At 45.1% G+C, this 21167-nt stretch overlaps 1 protein-coding gene across 5 annotated transcripts in view; it reads right to left on the minus strand.

Moving 5' to 3' along the window:
• LOC127006665 (moesin/ezrin/radixin homolog 1-like) overlaps window positions 1–21167 on the minus strand; it is an 81203-nt gene that overhangs the window by 13875 nt on the left and 46161 nt on the right. For 4 of the 5 annotated variants that reach the window (XM_050876833.1, XM_050876835.1, XM_050876834.1 and 1 more), the window contains one exon: window positions 19451–19502. In XM_050876833.1, coding sequence (XP_050732790.1) covers window positions 19451–19462 — 12 coding nt within the window. In that variant the 5' untranslated portion in view covers window positions 19463–19502. Of the gene's footprint in view, window positions 1–19450; window positions 19503–21167 lie in introns of those variants that run through there. The other variant, XM_050876838.1, reaches the window with a different exon arrangement.

Genomic DNA, 21167 nt, shown 5'->3' on the forward strand with positions numbered 1-21167 from the left:
GCTTCCCCCTCCTTCTTCCCGGAACCCCTACCTCCGTCCTCCCTCCTATTACCTCCTCCTTACCCTCCCTCCTATTAACTCCTTCCCCTCCCTCTTCCCGAAACCCCTTCCTCCCACCTCCCTCCTGTTACATCTCCCCCTCCCTGCCTCCTCCCGCCCATTACATCTCGGCCTCCGTATGACAGGTGACGGGGCTGTAACCGGATGCGGCGGCCCACAAAGTAAGTTAGGACTGATAAGTCTTGCCTTGAAGAGTCCGCCGATCATGAACAGCGTATGGCAAGTTACCGCGGCGGAATGTACGTAGGCAAACATTGCGTCACACACGGCACACGGTGGGTCGGGGAGGGCGCCGCCAGGCTGCCCACGGAAACAGTGAGGAGGCTGTGGGGAGCGGCGGCAGCTGAAACGGAGACGAACAGACATACGGACTCCTAGCTAAAGACAACACACCGGCACACTTCAACAGGAAATGTCCCACAAACGAAATAAGGAGACGGCAACAGACCAACGACAGAGCGACAGACAGACGTTCTTACAGCCCACGATTACTAACCAGCCCACTTCAGTTCACCTCACTCTTCTATCAACGGTAACCGTCCCACAATCGAGGAAGATGATGACAGTGTCAGGCAGAAAGACTCGCGGCTCAAGTAACCCACCGGCACACACCAGTTCACTTCATCCTCCTCCGTTAATAGGAATCGTCCCACAAACAGCGTGTCCCCGCGTTAAGAAGCTTACCAAACCTGCAGGCCGGGCAACACAACACTGTGGCTCAGAATACTCCTCGTTCCGTCATGCCAGACACGTAAACAATCAATCAGTAAAGGGTTTCTGACCTCCACTGAAAATCCCAAGTGAAATATATCAGGCTATAGTTCTGCTCGCCCCCTTTCTCCTTTCTTCTCCTTTTCATGTGCCTATCCATACTTTACATAAGACAACGCAGGCACACTAATGTGGGTCCCTGCTCTTGCCATGCACGGCGGACACCCTGGCTGGCATTAGCCTGCGTGTCCACGAACAATGGATGCTGGTAGGGGAGGGAAGATTGGGGTAGCATCACGAGACTCCTCACACCCTTATAAGGCTGTCCACCACCTCACTTAAGAAGCCTCTGGCCACAGGAGAAATGTCACTGCTCGTCACCGTGATAACCGTGATGATGCACCGTTTCCTGGACTCCCGTCTCTGACAAGTATTCAAGGAGGCATCTACAGGACGTTTCAAAGTCAAGAGATCACGTACTAAAGTAATTACAGCACCCACGTACAGGAAGTCTCGAAAGAAGCGAAAATAAAATAATAACACCGTATTGAAAAGTCTGCTCCCGAAGCTGCATTTCTGACATACGTCTAACTGCTAATTATAGGCAACCGCGTAATCTACTGGAAGGATTAAAATACTGAAATAATTACGTAATGCACAGGAAGTTTCAAAGGATGTAGTGATAAAATCGTAAAAATTGTAAGGGAGAAAACCTAGCTCCTCATACCACACCCCTCCCCCTCCCCCCCAAAAAAAGCGAGAAAACATAACCTCTCACCCTACACGCGTTTCTAGCCCCCCCCCACACACACACACACACACACACGCGCGCGCGCGCGCGCGCGTACAAGGACAACTCAAACAATAAATAACAACAACAGAAGTACATGTTTCCAGAGGCTTGCTTTGACAACGTTCCCTTAACGATATAGGACATCCGAGAAACCTTGAGGCCACAATGGAGGTTCCACACAGGGGTGGAGAGCTGTGTGTGTGTGAATGCCATGCCGGCCTGCTTCAGGGGCAAACAGTGGATGCAAGAGCCTGGAGGCCACTGAGGGCAATTGTGCAAGAGCAGAGAGCAAGACGGCAGGTGGAGGAGGGAGGGAGGCAAGTAGGGAAAGTAAGAAGTGGTGAGGAGATTAGGGAGAGAGGGAGGGAGAGACAGGCAAAGAAATATTGCCAGGTAGGGAGGGCGGGAAGGATGGCAGTAAAGAGGGAGTGAGGAAAAAAGGTAGAAGTAGTGAGGGAGGGATGTAGGGAAGGAGAAAAGTTATGATGGAGGCAGGGGAGGTAAACTGTGAAGGAGAGAGGAAGAGAAAAAGAGAGGGTAAGAAAATGTATGAGCCTAGGAGGGAAAGTAAGGGAAGGACGGCAGTAGGGAGTCAGGAAGAAAGGTAAAATAGTAGTGAGGTAGGGAGAGAAACTGAGTAAGGGACCAATGAGAGGAATTGAAGCATCGTAGTGAAGGAGTGAGGCAGGGAGGGAGAAGCTAAGGAATGAAGCAGAGAAGGTGATTGGGTGCGTCTGGGAAACACCACAGACCTCACACCAACACTTGGAGAATCCTTGCAACACTCCTTCAGTCCTCCGCTTCATCCCGCCCGCCGCTGTGCATGTAGCCAGCCATTACCTCATCCTTAATGTGGCATGACCTTTTTAAGCGCAGTATACACGGACCTTCAGTACTTCGTGAGGCCCGCCTGTGTGTGTGTGTGTGTGTGTGTGTGTGTGTGTGGTGGTCTCCGAGCATGACGTGTTATTACGGAAGCCCTAAAGACCATCACTCCCTCAGTCACGTCGTCGTTTTCATGTTACTGGCACCACCGTCCTCCCGGCTCTTCCTCCCCGCTTTCCCCGCTCCTTCCTTTCACCACCGCCCGTCACCATCCCCATGTTCAAGGGCACCGCTGAAAGCACAGGCCTGATTACCACCGCTTGCTCTCTCTCTCTCTCTCTCTCTCTCTCTCTCTCTCTCTCCGGGGCTGTTACAATACTGCAGTATCACGTTCTTTTCATCCGTCTTCCAGTATCTTATAATGTGCTTCTTTGATTTATGTTTATCCGAATGTTGCTCTCTCTCTCTCTCTCTCTCTCTCTCTCTCTCTCTCTCTCTCTCTCTCTCTCTCTCTCTCTCTCATAAGAATGTAAGGAGTCTGCAAGAGGCCGGTTGGCTTATACAAGGCAGCTCCTGTAATCCTAACCCCACCTTACCTCACTATCCATGAATTTATCCAACCTCTTCTTCAATGTAGCTATGGTATTGGCACCCACAACATGACTGCCAAGCCTGTTCCATTCATCCACAAATATATTGGTGAACCAACTCTTGCCCATGTCTTTGCTGAATCTGAATTTGTCTAACTTCAAACCACCTACCTACCATCCACTCCTCCTCCTCCTCGTCGTCAGAGCACGTCAACCATCACTACAATCATGGTTGAAGCTGCGAGGAATAATGTCAAGCATTCTCTCTCTCTCTGGGTTAATTGGTCACGGATTTCATTGGACTTCGTCTTCTATTTCAATTCATTAAGTCAGCGAGTCAACAAAGTCGGAACAGCTCCGCAATGAACGTCTGAAAGTGACTCATTCATCGCGTGAGTAAGGGAAGGAGGAGGATTCGAGGAGCTACAGACATCCCGGACCTTAGCACTTATTACCCTTCCGTTCTCATCACTCAAGAAGCACAAGAAGCATCAACACAAGGATAAGAAGAGTGGTCACGGGTATCAGCTTTCTAAAGCGGAGGATAAAGAAAGATCGAGCTACAAAAGTTATCCCGTACTTTTCATGTTAATGCTCTTATATTTTCTCATCATTCAATAAGCGGGCATAACCTTTTTTTCTCCTTTAAACGATGAAAAGATAAAGTAATGAATGGTAAAACTTCTGGGAGACGCAAATCTAACCAAAAGTTTTTTCAATATAAATAGATAAACCAAAAAACACATGGCAAAACAAGAAATCACAATAAAACGCATTAAAATCGCCCAAAACTGGTGAGAAAACGGACCTTCATTTGGTGTAGAGAAAAAATATCCAGTTCGAACTCACAAGCGAGAATCTGGTAAGGAGCAAGGACTGGGTGGGGTCTGTGGGGGTAGGGGGTAAGGAGAAAGGAAGGGGGTGGGAAAGATGGGCGGAAGGACAAGAGAAAAGGAAGTTATGGAGGAAAGTACAGAATGGAGGGAGGGGGAGGGGATGTAAGGAACGAGAGGAGGTATAAAACGAACGAGGGGGGGGGGGGGGAGAGCATGGAGGTATGGATGGAAGTATAGGAAGGAAGGAGGAATGGGTGTAAGATATTGGGGGTAAGGAGGATGAGGGGAAGAGGTGAGAGGATGGCTGGATGAAGGGAGGGGGGAGGTGACGTAGGACAGGGAGAGAATGTAAGAGGAGGGGATGAAGGGAAGGACGGGAGGGAGGTATTGAGAAAATGTGGTAGGAGAGAGGGGGGGAGAGGGAGACTAACCAAGGCGGCGACCGTTGGGGCGGTTGCTGACTCATGAAGTCGCTCTCCTCCACCTCCTCCTCCTCCTCCTCCTCCTACCCCTCCCACTTCCCTCACACGCCCACTCACTCGCCCCGCCTCTCCTTCGCCTCAAGTCTCCTCCCTACTCTCCCTCTGTTACCCGTTTCCACCCAGCCCGCCTGAAGCCCGCCCGTCGCCCGCCCGCGGCCCGGCCCTTGCATAACAAAGGCAGGCCACGCGGTGCTTGCTTCATTCCCTTGCTGCTCCTCGCTGCCTTATTTTGCTCCAGCTACTCGTGCATGATCCCTGCAGCGGCTGGCGCGCGTACACACACACACACACACTGTTACACAGCCATTCTTTAGCTATATGCGTTCCTGTGCGCAGAAAGGATCCGTTTTGCCTGCTGGTTGACGAAATACAAACAACAATAAATTATTTCATGCCATGGACGGATGGCGCGGCAGAGAGAGAGAGAGAGAGAGAGAGAGAGAGAGAGAGAGAGAGAGAGAGAGAGAACATAAGAACATAAGAACATAGGGAAACTGCAAGAGGCGAGTGGCCTACACAGGGCAGCTCCAGAATCCGCCCCACTACTCACGATGGGTGAGGTATAGTTACAGGGGTTATAGGTAGAGGCTTGATCCTCGTTATACCGGCGGTACTAGGCACGCACCAGTACCCTGTCACCTTACTGCACCCACACCTCACTGCCACCTGTCGTCCTCGTCCATGTAGCTATCCAGTCTACTCTTAAAACAAGTTATCGTCCCTGCACTAACTATGTGATTGCTGAGTCTATTCCATTACCCCACCACCCTATTACTAAACCAATACTTGCCTATATCTCTCCTAAATCTATACTTTTCTAATTTAAATCCATTACTGCGAGTTTTATCCTGCTGGCTAATTCTCAGTACTTTACTTATATCGCCTTTGTTGTAACCCTTGACCCATTTGAATACTTCTATCAGATCTCCCCGCACTCTTCGTCTCTCTAGTGAATGTAAGTTTAGATGTTTCGGCCTATTTTGATATGGGAGGTTCCTCAGCCCCTGAATCATCTTGGTCATCCTCCTCTGAACTGATTCTAGCAAGTTGATGTCCATTCTGTAGTGTGGGCACCAAAACTGGACAGCATAATCTAAGTGTGGCCTAACTAACGCTAAAAAGAGTCTGAGGATGACCTCTGCACTCCTGTTGGTTACCGTCCTGTTAATAAAGCCTAATACCCTGTTAGCCCTATTACTCGCACTAATACATTGCTTCCCTAGTTTTAGGTCAGAGTTCACTAACACTCCCAAATCCCTTTCACACTCAGACCTGCCTATCGCTGTGGGGTCTAAAATATACCCGTGTAATGGGTTCCGTGTTCCTACACTAAGTACGCTACACTTGGTGATGTTAAAATTCATCTGCCATTTCTCTGACCAAGCTGACAGTTTGTTGAGATCCTCCTGCAGTGCTCTAGCATCCTCCCCTGTCCTAATAGTGCGTCCTATTTTGGTGTCATCTGCAAATTTACCTATGTCACTAGTTATCCCATTGTCTATGTCACTGATGTAGATAATGAATAAAAGCGGGCCTAAAACTGAACCTTGAGGAACCCCACTGGTAACATTACCCCATTCGGATTTTTTACCGTTAATGGTAACCCTCTGTTTCCTGTCGCTAATCCACGCCTTAATCCAATCAAATACCTTCATTCTTATCCCATGAGCCCTGACTTTATTTAACAGTCTCTGGTGAGGTACCTTATCGAAGGCCTTACTAAAATTAAGATAAACCACATGAGAGAGAGAGAGAGAGAGAGAGAGAGAAATAACCAAGCACAAGCACTGGCGTGGCGTATCAGTGAATGGACTCCGCCCCTCCTTTTCCATACGTCCCAAACCCCTCTCCCTGTGGTCCGCTACGCCTTCCCCTCCCACGCCGCCCGGCCGCCGCCTCGGGACTCACCAGGCCGGGGATGAGGGCGGCGTAGAAGTCGAAGTCAGAGTATCTCCTTGGCATGAGTAAAATCTCCTGCAGCATGTCGAGCACGTGCTGGTCCCGGCCTGACCACCGCCGCAGGAGGCTGCTGGCCACCTCGTCGACCGGAGTGTAGGTCCTGTGTGGGCACCGCGAGCATGACCGTAACGGCAGGGGGTTGCTGCCCAGGGTCAGCACGGGGTTGCTGAGGTCTTGCGGGACGCGGCTGGGTGCTGTGGCGGCCAGGAAGGCAGCGCACTCTTCGTCGCTGGCTTCCAGGTCGTCGTCCTCCTCGTAGCCAGCCATGCGATAGCTGCGTCGCCGCCCTGCCAGCAGGTTCATCATGCGCTGGGTCATGGCTGCCCCGCTTCAGGCCCTTCACTCACTCCCAGGCCACCACGCCACTGTGGAATGCATGAAGTTGCCACCAGGACCACCCTTGTGTCACCAATCACCGCGGCACGACACAAGCAGCCACGCCAACATGCCGCCGGGCCAGCGGGGGCAAGGCGGGCTGTTATCACTGCACCTGTCAAGATGCCACGTGGCGGGGACCTGACGGAAGCTGTCACCCCGCGCCAGTGCCACCTGTAAGCTCTGTTAGCGAGGGACGCGGCAGAGCCTGAGGCAGGCTGTCAGCGGCTATCTGTCACAGCACCACGCGGCGAAACCTTAGGCAAATCGTCACTGTCAATTGTCACGGCGGCACGAGCAAGGGTCCGCGCGAGTGTCACTGTGCCATCAACCTGTCACGGCACCCCGCGGCCAGGGTCAGGGCGGCATAGACACGAGACACACGGCGTGTAGTGTGGGTGTGCACGGCGAGCGAGGGTCACTCCAAGGCAGTCGTGGTGGTACTCCACGGCAGACTGGAGGGTGCGTGGGCTAAGAGGCCGAGAAAAGCGACGCCAGGACACTTATAATCTCCGTAGTGCCAAGCGGGGCACACGCGTCAAGGGCTCCCCAGAAAACTTGAGTATTAACAACCCCCGATGACTCTTCTGACTTGAAAATAAAGCAGCGAGTCACCGTCGAATGGGCCAAGTGTGACCACTGAAGACAAATAATGTCGCCTTGTGAACCTCCAACACCCTGCCTCGCCAGGTCCCAGCCTACGAGAGCTTGGGATAAACGTCTGCTCTACTACGCGCCCATCACTCACACCCAATGAGACAGCAAAACAACCGCCTAAAGGTTATTCTACAGAAGGAGGAGCGTCTCCGAATGGGGTGGGGGGAACCTCTGAAACTCAGGTTATACCATCCCCTCCTCCACTCATGCCTGACGAGACCACACGCGTCACCAGGGGGAGGGATGGTACGTATATTTTGGACTCGTTACGTGATGCCGAACTGGTCAAGGGATGGCCCTCAGGATGAAAAAGGCCGGAACGTGACTCACACAACAGAGAAGACGTGGAATAAAAGTCACGGTCGCTGGAATAAATCTTAATTAATGAAGCCAAGTCAAGAGGTTCCATGGAAACTACACAAAGGCGAGGAAGAACACCTCCAACGTAAGGTATTTCTGAACTCCTGCCACAGTGATGGCCTCAGGCAGACTCGATGCTAAGGGGTTAAAAATACACCATCATCTACACTGAAACGTCAACACTTGAGGCTTGGAGAACTGGCACGATAAGGGGGGAGGAGGGAGGCTAGGATGAAGTGTGAAGGGGCAGAGGAAGGAGGGGCTACGATAGGCTTGGGGTGAGTGGCACAGGAAAAGGAGGAAAGAGCCGAAGGAGAATCTATACTGCGGCTTATGAAGACTATGCATTCTCAGGGTAACCTACTTGCACGCGCCTGAATACTGCTGTGATTGGTATATGCGGTTTGTTGAAGCAATGACAAAAGGAAACGAGGCTAATGGAGCAAGTCAAGTAATGCAGTAAGTAAGCAAAGTAAAGTAAGCAAAGTAGAGTAAGCAAAGTAAGTAAAGTAAGCTAAGTAAAGAAAGCAAAGTAAGCAAGTAAGTAAAGTAATGGGGTAAGTAAACAAAGTGAGTGATTGAGTAAGTAGAGAGAGCAACGTTGATAATCGAATAAGTAAAGCAAACAACGTGGATAATGGAGAAAGTAAAGTAAGCAACGTGGGTAATGGAGAAAGTAAAGTAGGCAACGTGGATAATGGAGAAAGTAAAGTAAGCAACGTGGGTAATAGAGAAAGTAAGCAACGTGGGTAATGGAGAAAGTAAAGTAAGCAACGTGGGTAATAGAGAAAGTAAGCAACGTGGGTAATGGAGAAAGTAAAGTAAGCAACGTGGGTAATAGAGAAAGTAAGCAACGTGGGTAATGGAGAAAGTAAAGTAAGCAACGTGGGTAATAGAGAAAGTAAGCAACGTGGGTAATGGAGAAAGTAAAGTAAGCAACGTGGGTAATGGAGAAAGTAAAGTAAGCAACGTGGGTAATGGAGAAAGTAAAGTAAGCAACGTGGATAATGGAGAAAGTAAAGTAAGCAACGTGGGTAATGGAGAAAGTAAAGTAAGCAACGTGGGTAATAGAGAAAGTAAAGTAAGCAACGTGGGTAATGGAGAAAGTAAAGTAAGCAACGTGGATAATGGAGAAAGTAAAGTAAGCAACGTGGGTAATGGAGAAAGTAAAGTAAGCAACGTGGGTAATGGAGAAAGTAAGCAACGTGGGTAATGGAGAAAGTAAAGTAAGCAACGTGGATAATGGAGAAAGTAAAGTAAGCAACGTGGGTAATGGAGAAAGTAAAGTAAGCAACGTGGGTAATAGAGAAAGTAAGCAACGTGGGTAATGGAGAAAGTAAAGTAAGCAACGTGGGTAATGGAGAAAGTAAAGTAAGCAACGTGGGTAATAGAGAAAGTAAGCAACGTGGATAATGGAGAAAGTAAAGTAAGCAACGTGGGTAATGGAGAAAGTAAAGTAAGCAACGTGGGTAATGGAGAAAGTAAAGTAAGCAACGTGGGTAATGGAGAAAGTAAAGTAAGCAACGTGGGTAATGGAGAAAGTAAAGTAAGCAACGTGGGTAATGGAGAAAGTAAAGTAAGCAACGTGGGTAATGGAGAAAGTAAAGTAAGCAACGTGGGTAATGGAGAAAGTAAAGTAAGCAACGTGGGTAATGGAGAAAGTAAAGTAAGCAACGTGGGTAATGGAGAAAGTAAAGTAAGCAACGTGGGTAATGGAGAAAGTAAAGTAAGCAACGTGGATAATGGAGAAAGTAAAGTAAGCAACGTGGATAATGGAGAAAGTAAAGTAAGCAACGTGGGTAATAAGTAAAGTAAGCAAGGAAGATATTGGAATAAGTAAAGTAAGCAACGTGGATAATAAGTAAAGTAAACAAGGAAGATATTGGAGTAAGTAAAGTAAGCAACATGGATAATGAAGTAAGTAAATTATTAAAGTTAGGGGCAAACGCTATAGATGCGCTTGGCCTCGGTGCTCATCTCCGTCGCATTAGCCCTTGAGCCCTTGAAGGAAGAACGAGACAAGCAGCGAGGACGAAGTGGGGGAAGGCGAAGAATGATGAAGCAGAAGAACAAGAAAACAAAGATGAGGATGAATAAAGTGCAGAGCAATATAAAGAAAAAAACACAATAAAACAATTAGCATAAGACTCGTGTGTGTGTATGTGTGTGGGTGGGTGGGTGTGAGTGTGGGAGGTAAACGAAAAAACAGCTCCTGACATGAAAGAGATGTGGGAAAAAAACCATGGGAAAGACAGAGGGAGATGAGTATGAATAAAAACTTGCAGGAATGATAAAGGAAAATAAGAAAATCACTGGTATCCATCCCCCCCCCCCCCCCGCAAAAAAAAAACAAAAAAAAGATGAAATAAAAAAAAACCGTAGGAATAAAGAAAAAGCGGAAAATCATTATCATCATTACGAAAAAAGAGAACCACTGGAAGATGAGCACAAATATAAACTCAAAGGAAGAGGAAATGGAAACAGCAGAAAATATATAGGGAAACCTAGGGGAAAGGGAGGAAAAAAGGAAAATCAGGGGAAAGGAAGGAAAAGGAAAAAGCAGGGGAAAGGGAGGGAAAGGGGAAACCAGTGGAAAGGAGGGGAAAGGGAGGGAAAGGGGAAACCAGTGGAAAGGAGGGGAAAGGGGAAACCAGTGGAAAGGAGGGGAAAGGGGAAACCAGTGAAAAGGAGGGGAAAGGGAGGGAAAGGGGAAACCAGTGGAAAGGAGGGGAAAGGGAGGGAAAGGGGAAACCAGTGAAAAGGAGAGGAAAGGGAGGGAAAAAGGTAAAGAAGGGAAAAGGTAAAGCAGAAAACCCAAAAGGGAGCAGCAGGGGAAAAATAAATGCGGAGGGGAGAATGGAAAAACAAAATCTAAAGAAAAAATGGACCACATGAAGATGAACACAAATAAACTGGCAAAAAAATGGAACAGCCCCCCCAAAAAATAGAGAGAAAAGAAAACAACGCTAGATGAACAAATAAAGCATAAAATCTAAAGAAAAAAAGAACCATATGAAGAAGAACACAAATAAACTCACAAAAAAATGGAACTGTCCCCCCCCCAAAAAAAAAAAAAAAAAAAACTGCAAACAACGCTGGGAGATCAACAAATAAGACCTCATGAGAAAAGAAAAAAAATCACTCATGCATCTTCCACGACCTCAATCCTTCCATAAACGGTCTCGTCTCCACAAAGGAAATGACTCAGAGGCCCGCGGTAATAGGTCGTTGTTTCCCGCGCCTGATCAACACCGTCGCCTTGTTCATTCTATCGCGTGTGGCTTTGGGAGGCTGCGCGGCGCCTTTGGGAGAACTGCGCAGCGCTTTTTTATTTTTATTTTTTTAATGGTGGTAGATTGGAGTAACGTTTCCTCTCTCTCTCTCTCTCTCTCTCTCTCTCTCTCTCTCTCTCTCTCTCTCTCTCTCTCTCTCTCTCTCTCTCTCATGCAGTCACAAGCATACAATAATAAATGAATGATAGGAAAACAGAATAATGCATGTAACAAGGAAATCATCAAAGGCATAAAGCTAAATGAAAAAATAAGAAAGGGATTGAATGGAAAAAAATTCGAAGCAAAATATGGAAAAAAATAATAATAAAAAATGGAGAAAACGCTATGAGAGAGAGAGAGAGAGAGAGAGAGAGAGAGAGAGAGAGAGAGAGAGAGAGAATAAACATGTCACTAAAAAATAAAAATAAAAAAATAAAATAAAAAGGAGGCAGTGACAAGCAAAAAGACCAAGCAAAACAAACTTAAAACAAACAAACAAACGCACGGAATTCAACACGACCCAAAACCCTGCATTAGAAGAGGGTGGTGATGTAATCCTGCCTCCCCTTCACCCCCCTCTCCCTACCTCCTCCCTTCCTCCTTCATGACCTTTCCGCCCTTCCATAAATCTCATTTCATTCTACTTTTCTTTTCTTTCAATTCTCTATTTTCATTGTATCTCTTCTGCTCCATCCTCTCCTTCCTTCTCTCCCTGCTTCCCTTCTTCCTCCATGACCTCTCCACTCCACCCTTCCATAACTCTCATTTCAGTCTCCATTTCTCTCTTGGTAATCTTCTAGTTTCATTACATTTCTTCTGCTCCCTTCTTTCCTCTTTCTCTCCCTGCTTCCCTTCCTGCTCCATGACGTCTCCATAACTCTCATTTCATTTTCATTTTCTCTCTTTGTAATCTTCAAGTTTCATTACACCTCTTCTACTCCCTCCTCCATTCCTCCATCCTTTCCCTGCTTCCCTTCTTCCTTACTAACCTTTCCACTCTTCCATAACTCATTTTATTCTACTTTTCTTTCAATCTTCGTTTCCCCTAAACTATCCTCCTCTTTCTTTACTCATTCCTAATCATTCTACGTTTCTACCTTCCCTTCCTTTACTCTCATCTCACTCCTCTTTTTCTTAACTCAATCCCCTATTCATTGTTTCCCCTCTTTTTACCCACTCCCTTTCTTCATCGCTTCCCTGTTTCCCTTCCTCCTTGACCCTTCTATCTTCTTTTCCTTCACTCTCATCTCCTTTTCTTTTACTCCAATCTTCTACTCCCACTGCTTCCCCTCCCCTCCTTCCTTCCTTCCACTTATTTTTTCTTTCCTTACAACTCTAAACAACTTAAATCGTGTTTTTTCTCCACTTCCCCCTCCACCTCTAACATCAGCATAATGGTGAAATACAATACAGGTAGGGAAAACACACACACACACACACACACACACACACACACACACACACACACACACACACACACGCAAAGTTGGATAAGAGCGTATATGGAGACGGGACAGCGCGAACGTAGCTCTTTTCCTGTATGTCACAACTAGGTAAATACAACTAGGTAGGTAAATACACACACACACACACACACACACACACACACGGTATTTAACACTCATCGCGGTTAGATCAACTTACTGCTATCTCATCGTGTGTCCAATTAACATTCATTTATTCAGTTCATTAGGTGTGGAATTTATGAATACATGAATACGCCGAATTAATCCGAACACAACTAGCTACTACTACTACTACTACTACTACTACTACTGCTACTACTACTACTACTACTACTACTTAAGTATTTGCATTAACAATTTTCTGACGCTTTTCTTTGGTGTTACTTCTTGACCTTTCACTAATACACAACGAGAAACGGCGAATGTTCCGAGTATTTCGTATTATCATCACGTTGCATAATTATCACACATGGAAACAACACCTAATTATATACGAGAAGTCGAGGTCACTGTACGCGTTACGAGGTTGCACTCATCATATCCGAAGAGTACCACCACATTATGCAGCTTATATATTATTAACGACCCTGTGTGGGCTGCATGAAAACAGCGATCGATGTGTGTGTTTAAGGGGTCATTGCTATATTCAATTGTTCAAAAGACATGTAAGTAGATATGGAAAGAACTGTGTATCGTAAGTATGTTTCAGAGGAGATTGTTGTTCTGATGCATTATTGAAGAGATATGAAAACAGCGATCGATGTGTGTGTGTGTTTAAGGGGTCATAGCTATATCCCGTTGCTCAAAAGACATGTAAGTAGATATGAAAACAACTGTGTATCGTATGTTTCAGAGGAGATTGTTGTTCTGATGCATTATTGAAGAAATATGAAAACAGCGATCGATGTGTGTGTGTGTTTAAGGGGTCATAGCTATATCCCGTTGCTCAAAAGACATGTAAGTAGATATGAAAACAACTGTGTATCAAGACATGTAAGTAGATATGAAAACAACTGTGTATCGTATGTTTCAGAGGAGATTGTTGTTCTTTTGCATTATTGAAAAGACATTAAGATATGAAAACATGGATCGATAAGTGTGATTAAGGGATCATTGCTATATTCCACTGCTCAAAAGACATGGAAGTAGATATGAAAACAACTGTGTATCGTAAGTATGTTTCAGATGAGACTGTTGTTCTGTTGCATTACTGAAAAGACATTAAGGAGATATGAAAACAGTGATCGATAAGTGTGTATGAGGTAAGTTATATTACGGAAAATTGTATAACGTCCGAAGTTTAGAACATTACGTCGACTTATTTAGTATTGAGGATTATGTGTTCACGGTCTTGTTCATGGATTTGGATTTGAACGTTTACCTACTGTGTACAAGACATATATACGTACATAAAAATAAATTAAAAACGAGAGAGAGAGAGAGAGAGAGAGAGAGAGAGAGAGAGAGAGAGAGAGAGAGAGAGAGAGAGAGAGAAAAAAAAAAAGATGTTTACAGCTTCACGCACAACACACATACACACATAAAAAACACTGAGTAAACCTTATGACTTGAAAAGGGGAGACAAAAAAGGTGAAACTTCTCTTGGCATACCAGGAAAAAGGTAAGGAAGTGAGCATTAGCATGGACGTGAGGGAGGAATAAGGCGAAAGAAACTCAGTCCTTCACGGGGAGGGAAAGTGGGTATTGTGTGGCCTTGGGGGGGAGGGGGGGAGGGAAAAGCAGGAGGCGAGGAAGTGAATAAGTGACCCCGAAGAGTGAATAAAATCGATGTCACAAGCGGATCTCTCTCTCTCTCTCTCTCTCTCTCTCTCTCTCTCTCTCTCTCGTTTTTGTCCGCATGCATCACCTTCAGACAGCATAATATTAATACTTGTCCTCATTACTGTTATCGTTATCATTATCATTTTCTTCTCTTTTGTCTTATACGAATTCCGTTTTTTTTTTTTTTTATTCATTTATTTTCTTTTATTTTCCTTTCAATGATTTTGGTTCGCATATTTTTTTTCAGTTTTTTTTCCCATTTAATTAATTCCATTCTTTCTCTGTTTTCCTTTCATGATTTTGGTTTACATATTTTTGTTCTTCCGTTTATTTCTTCCTTTTAATTCATTTCCACTTTTCCCTCATTTTACTTTTAATGATTTTGGTTTGTATATCTTTTTATTCTTGTTTCTTTATTCCCTTTGATTCATTTCTATTTTTTCTTAATTTTCCTTTAATTGATTTTCGTCCACATATATTTTTTTTTCGCTTCTTCGTTTTCTCCTCCCCTTCCCCCTTCCCCCCAAATCTCCGTGTTGCGTAAATCCTACCCTCACCATTATTCACTTATTCATATTCTGACTTACTCTTCCGTTCCCGGTCTCCTTCTCATGCTGCAAGAACCTTCTGGCGGAATTACAATTACCATTATTTTTTTTCTTTTCTTCCTTTTCCTCCTGATGCTGCGACAGTTTCAAGGAGACTCTTTTGCGTATTCACTTATTTATAGTTCAATGATTTTCCTGCTTGTCTGTATGCCTTTTATTTCTGCGGGTCTGTCTTTTGGTCTGCTTCTGTCTGTCTTTTGGTCTGTTTCTGTCTGTCTTTTGGTCTGTTTCTGTCTCTTTTACTCTGTTTGTCTGCCTTTTTCTGCTTGTCTGTCTTATGCGTTTTTTTTTTTTCTGTATATATGTCTTTTGCTGTTTCTGCCTGTCTCTTTTTCTGTTTCTGTTCGTCTTCTGCTTTGTTTCTGTCCGTCTTTTGTTCTGTTTGTCTGTCTACTTGTTCTTTTCCCAGTCTGTTTTCTCTCCCTTTCTTTCTCCTTTTCCTCCTTTCATTACACATTTTCAGACGCTTTCTTCAATTTCCTTATGTCTCCCTCGCTTTCACACACATTTAATTAATACAGTCACAATTTCAGTAACGGTTATCTCACTTCGTTAATTAATTACCGATATCATTACACACAAGCGTCCGTCACCACCACTAAATTGCCAAACTCTCGTGCTTATTGCTTCTATGACTGCCGCCACCACCACCAAAACCCCAAATCCCAACCCAACCAACACCGCACCCACTACCACTATCACCAACGCCACCACCACCACCAAACCCACCCACCATCCCTATCACCAACCCCATCCACACCCCACCCACCACCCCTATCACCAACGCTAACACCACCAAAACCCCAAATCCCAACCCCACCCACCACCCTTATCACCACCGCCACCGCCAAGCAATAATGGAACACAAAACCACAAACATTCAATTTACCTGCATTCCCTAAATCACCCACATCAACGCAACCTCATCAACGGAAATAATAGGAAATAATTGCCACCACCACCACCTACCCGCCCTCACCATTACTAGGAAATGTCTGCCTGCACCACCATCATAACTCCAGGCTGAGATAGAGATGGAGAGATAGAGGGGGGAGGGGGGGGATGTTCACTCAAGCTTGTGTGTGCGTGTGTGTGTGTGTGTGTGTGTGTGTGTGTGTGTGTGTGTGTGTGTGTGTGTGTGTGTGTGTACGATGGGCGGAGCTGTGAGTCACTTTTAAGAGGTCAGGACATGATGGGACATTTGCACTAAACACACACACACACACACACACACACACACACACACACACGGCTGTCTCCCATATGTGCTGTACCGTCACCCATCCTGTGTGTGTGTGTGTGTGTGTGTGTGTGTGTGTGTGTGTGTGTGTGTGTGTCAGCAAGTCCTGTTTTGTGTCTACGATAAACAAACTAGTCATGGTGTTTATTGCCCTCCTCCTCCTCCTGCTCCTGGCATGTCCTTGAGTCGTGGTGGTGAAAGGCAGAAAAATTGTGACTCAGAGTATTATTATTATTATTATTATTATTATTATTATTATTATTATTATTATTATTATTATTATTACTACTACTGCTGCTACTACTACTACTAACACAACTACTACTACTACTACTACTACGACGACGACGACGACGACGACTACTGGAGGAAGTTTGAGTTTTCATTCTTTCTATATTTTCGAATTTCCTATTCATATTTTCATTGTTTATTGTCTATATTTTCCGTGGTAGTAAATGCAATAGCTGTAGTAGTAGTAGTAGTAGTAGTAGTAGTAGTGACAGTTGTAAAGTAGTAGTGATACTAGTTTTAGAGAAAAAAGTATTAGTACATCGTTCATAACTTTCACTTTTTATTGCCTAACTAGACCTGCTCTCTCTCTCTCTCTCTCTCTCTCTCTCTCTCTCTCTCTCTCTCTCTCTCTCTCTCTCTCTCTCTCTCTCTCACACACAACTTAACTAAAAAAATATCCACTTCACCCGAACTCAACCCATGTGTGTGTGTGTGTGTGTGTGTGTGTGTGTGTGTGTGTGTGTGTGTGTGTGTGTGTGTGTGTGTGTTGCTCATCTTTCTTGTTTGTTTCTCCTCTGCTTCACTTCGAGCTTCTTCCGTTTATTTTTATTTTTTTTCCTCTTCCTCCTCTCACTTCCCTCTACCTTACATCACTCCTCTCCTACCTCACACATTCTTTTGCTCCTTCATACCTTCAATATCTTATCTACTTCCTTCTCATTCCTTTATCTCCCTCCTTCCTCTTCCCTTATCTTTCTCCCTTCTTCTTTTCATCTTATCTCTCTTCCTCCTTCAATGTTATTTTTCCCACACTTAACCTTTTGTCACTTATCACTAATCATTTATCTTCTTTCTCTTTCATTCAATTTTATCTCCCTCCCACATTGCCTTTCCGTCTTCTTACTAATTCCTGTTCATTTATCTTTCTTCATTTTTTTCTTTTCAATCCCTTTTCTTTTATTTTCTCTCTCTCTCTCTCTCTCTCTCTCTCTCTCTCTCTCTCTCTCTCTCTCTCTCTCTCTCTCTCTCTCTCTCTCTCTCTCTCTCTCTCTCTCAAGGGTATCGCAGCCCGGCGTGACGTTATCAGTGAAAGTTACACCTGCCTAGTCACCTGGCACCCTTTGCAGCGCACATAAGGGAAGGGTAAACAACTCCTTTTGGGACGAGTGTGTGTGCCAATGATACGGAGGCGGGTGCTGGGGCTAGGTTTCCCGATGCTTTTTTGTTTTCTTTTTTACAGTAAAGGAAGCAGGTCAAGGGCAAAAAAAGAGTGACAAAATAAAAACCCGCTGATCAATACCCCTGTGGAAGAGTGTAGAGATGTGTGTGTTTAGTATTGGGCCGAGGTTAAGTTTTGTGTTTGTTTACGATATTTTGAGTTGTTGATGTGTTTGTCGTTTTGCGGTGATTGTGTACGTATTTTTATAGCTTTTATTTACCATTCTTTGGCATCGTTACCTTATTATTATTATTTTTTATTGGTATTATATGTTTTTTTCGATTTGTTATGCAATTCTCTCTCTCTCTCTCTCTCTCTCTCTCTCTCTCTCTCTCTCTCTCTCTCTCTCTCTCTCTCTCGCGCTCTCTCTCGCTCTCTCTCACACACACACACACACACACTACAGGATCTTCACTACATAAAAACAAGTCTGGAAAAAAAAAAACTCGTTACATCACCTGGGCCCGAGAGAGAGAGAGAGAGAGACAGACACAGACACAGACAGACACACACACACACACACACACACACACACACACACACACACACACACACACACACACGTCCCATTCAGCACCATCTCGTCCCGTCTCGTTCCCAGGATGTCAGGTTAGCGGTCCAGTCTCAAGATTAGTACCAGGTGGGCCGAGGGGAGCCAGAGGGGGAACCTGGCGGGGAACTTTACCGGGGATCCTATCAAAGAAGTGGCCACCAAAGAGAGTCCTGAAATGCGCGGGGAAGAGGAATCGAACCCCACGCCTCTATCCTTCTCCCTTTTTTATTCGACACCAACGTCATAGTCAGCCTTCGTATCCTTCGGTGAACTAAGAATAAACCAAGAGAACAGATGCTTTTTTCCACTGTTTTCCGCTTCTCTCTCTCCATCCTTCTCCCTCATTCCTCCCTCTCATCCACGTCCTACTCAGCCTTCTTGTCCTTCGGTAAACTAATAATAGGCCAGAAGGACGGACTTTTTTCCACCGTTTTCCGTTTACCTCAAGACTGACATTCGTGTACTCTAATCCGCTTCAGTAAAGGTTCTAATATATTCTCTCTCTCTCTCTCTCTCTCTCTCTCTCTCTCTCTCTCTCTCTCTCTCTCTCTCTCTCTCTCTCTCTCTCTCTCTCTCTCTCTCCACCTGGTTCGCTGTCTGCTCTTACCTCTACAGTTTCTTGGTTGCCACGCTGTTGCTTTGGTTGTCTATCTGTTATCTCTTCTACGTTTATGATCTGCCCAAATCCACTTCTTATTTCTTATCCGTTGTATGATCTTTTGTGAGGCGCCAAGTAACTCAACGGTATGTCAGGACTAGCAGGATAAACATATTTTACACCTTTTACTTGTTATTAATTAAACCATTATGCTTACCTTCAGCACTCCCTTTTGTTCCCCCTTTAAACCCCAACGATATGCCTTCCTCTCTACCTTTAACCTCTTCCTACCTTAAACCACTTCCCTATATCCTCCTCTTCCTTTTCCTTAACATTTACTTCTTCCTTCATTTCATATCTTCCATCAACTCCCTATAGCCTTCCTCTACCCTTTCCTTATTCTTTAACACTATCTTCATTTATCTTCTTTTTAACCATTCCATTTCTGGCCTTCACGTACCTTTATCTTATTCCTTAACCTGACCTTCTCCCTTTAAGCAACTCCCTATACCACACCCCTCTCCTTTCTTATTCCTTGCTCTCCTACCTTCACCACGTTCCTCTCCCCTTCCTGCCCATTCCGCTATGTTCACCTTCTCCCTTTAAACCAACTCCCTACAACACATCCCTTTCCTTTCTTATTTCTTTACCTCACCACCTCTCTCTACCTGCCCTATCCATTCCGCTATGCTCACCTTACCAGCTCCCTATACCACGCCCCATCCCTTTCTTATTCCTCTACCTCCTACCTTCACCACCTCCCTACACCCTGCCCTACCCATTCCGCTATGCAACTCAGACCCCCACACAAGGACACAGGCTCGGGTACTCACCGCTTTCGGCATCTTGATGACTGAGGCGATACTCCCCTGGACTTGACACTATCTGGAGGAAGAGAAACAGTATTAAGTACGGTGACGACGACGACGATATGGATGAGGAGGAGGAAGAGGACACTTAAGGGAGATGGAGAAAGAGATTACGTTAGGCGGAGACTTGAACAAAAGGTGGGAAGAATAAAATGAGGACGATAAGAAGGATGAAAAGGAGGATGAGCAGCGGAGGAGGGAGATAAAGAGGAGGGAGAGGGGACAAACAGCATTATAATGGGAAGGTAGTACATGGTAGAGCCAAACACTATTAGGTATGACAGAGGCACGCATAGTACTACCTGCATAAGAGAAACAGTACTGAATAGCATATAAAAGGATCAAAACAATTATATAAAGCATAGTATCGAGTCTTTGGTATTTAAATCCGAGTTGCTACAGTTGAAGTTTAAATGAACAATAATAAAGTATAAAAAAAGATAAGTAAATACAATAGCAGAAGAAAGAAACGATAAAATTAAAGACGTTATAAAAAAAGTATGAAAAAATATAATAAGTAAATACAATATCGGAAGAAACGATAAAATTAGAGAGCAACAATAAGTATACAAAAAGAAAATAAGTACAATATCGGAAGAAAGAAACGATAAAATTTGGCAATATTCACGAGTCTTCGAACTACGGAACAAAACGGCGATACTGGAGGATAAAAGGAAACCCCGACATAATCCAGTATGCACAAGCTTTCGGCCGTCAAAACAAGGCACTTAAATACTCATGAGAGGAAGAAAAGTAGTAATATTAGAAAAGTGTGTTTGTTTGTTTGTGTGTTGGGGGAGTGCAAGGAGACTGGTGTTTGCGTCGTTGTTGTTGTTTTCTGGTTGTGTGTGTGTGTGTGTGTGTGTGTGTGTGTGTGTGTGTGTGTTGGGGGGTGGGTGGATGTTTGGTGATGTTAGTGGTGAGATTTGTTGTTGGTGTTAGTGGTGGTGGTGGTGATGTTTGCTGTTGGTATTGATGTTAGTGGTGGAGGTGATGTTTGCTGTTGGTGTTGATGTTAGTGGTAATGGTGATGTTTGCTGTTGGTGTTGATGTTAGTGGTAATGGTGATGTTTGCTGTTGGTGTTGATGTTAGTGGTAATGGTGATGTTTGCTGTTGGTGTTGATGTTAGTGGTAATGGTGATGTTTGCTGTTGGTGTTGTTGGTGGTAATGGTGATGTTTGCTGTTGGTGTTGATGTTAGTGGTAATGGTGATGTTTGCTGTTGGTGAAGTTAAGTGATGGTGGTTGTGGTGGGGGCGGTGTTTGTTATTGGTGTTGGTGATGTCAGTGGCGGCGGTGTTAGTGTTGTTGTTGTTTTTCTTTGGTGCACCTTTACACATGCTCCTCACAATGGTGGCGGCCTGGCACGACGCCAACACACACACACACACACACACACACACACACACACACACACACACACCAGCTTTCCACTCTCCCTTCTTTTACTTAACACACCTTGCCTAAATATGTGTGTGTGTGTGTGTGTGTGTGTGTGTGTGTGTGTGTGTGTGTGTGTGTGTGAGAGAGAGAGAGACGCGTGACCGTGACCCTCAGGCTAAATACCATTACCTGGCAGCCTCACACACACACACACACGCACACACACACACACACACACACACACACACACACTTAACATGCCCATCACACGCACCAGTTTCAAATGCATTACACTCCT

Source organism: Eriocheir sinensis, chromosome 33, assembly GCF_024679095.1.
Source record: "Eriocheir sinensis breed Jianghai 21 chromosome 33, ASM2467909v1, whole genome shotgun sequence".
NCBI classification, from domain to species: Eukaryota; Metazoa; Arthropoda; class Malacostraca; order Decapoda; family Varunidae; genus Eriocheir; species Eriocheir sinensis.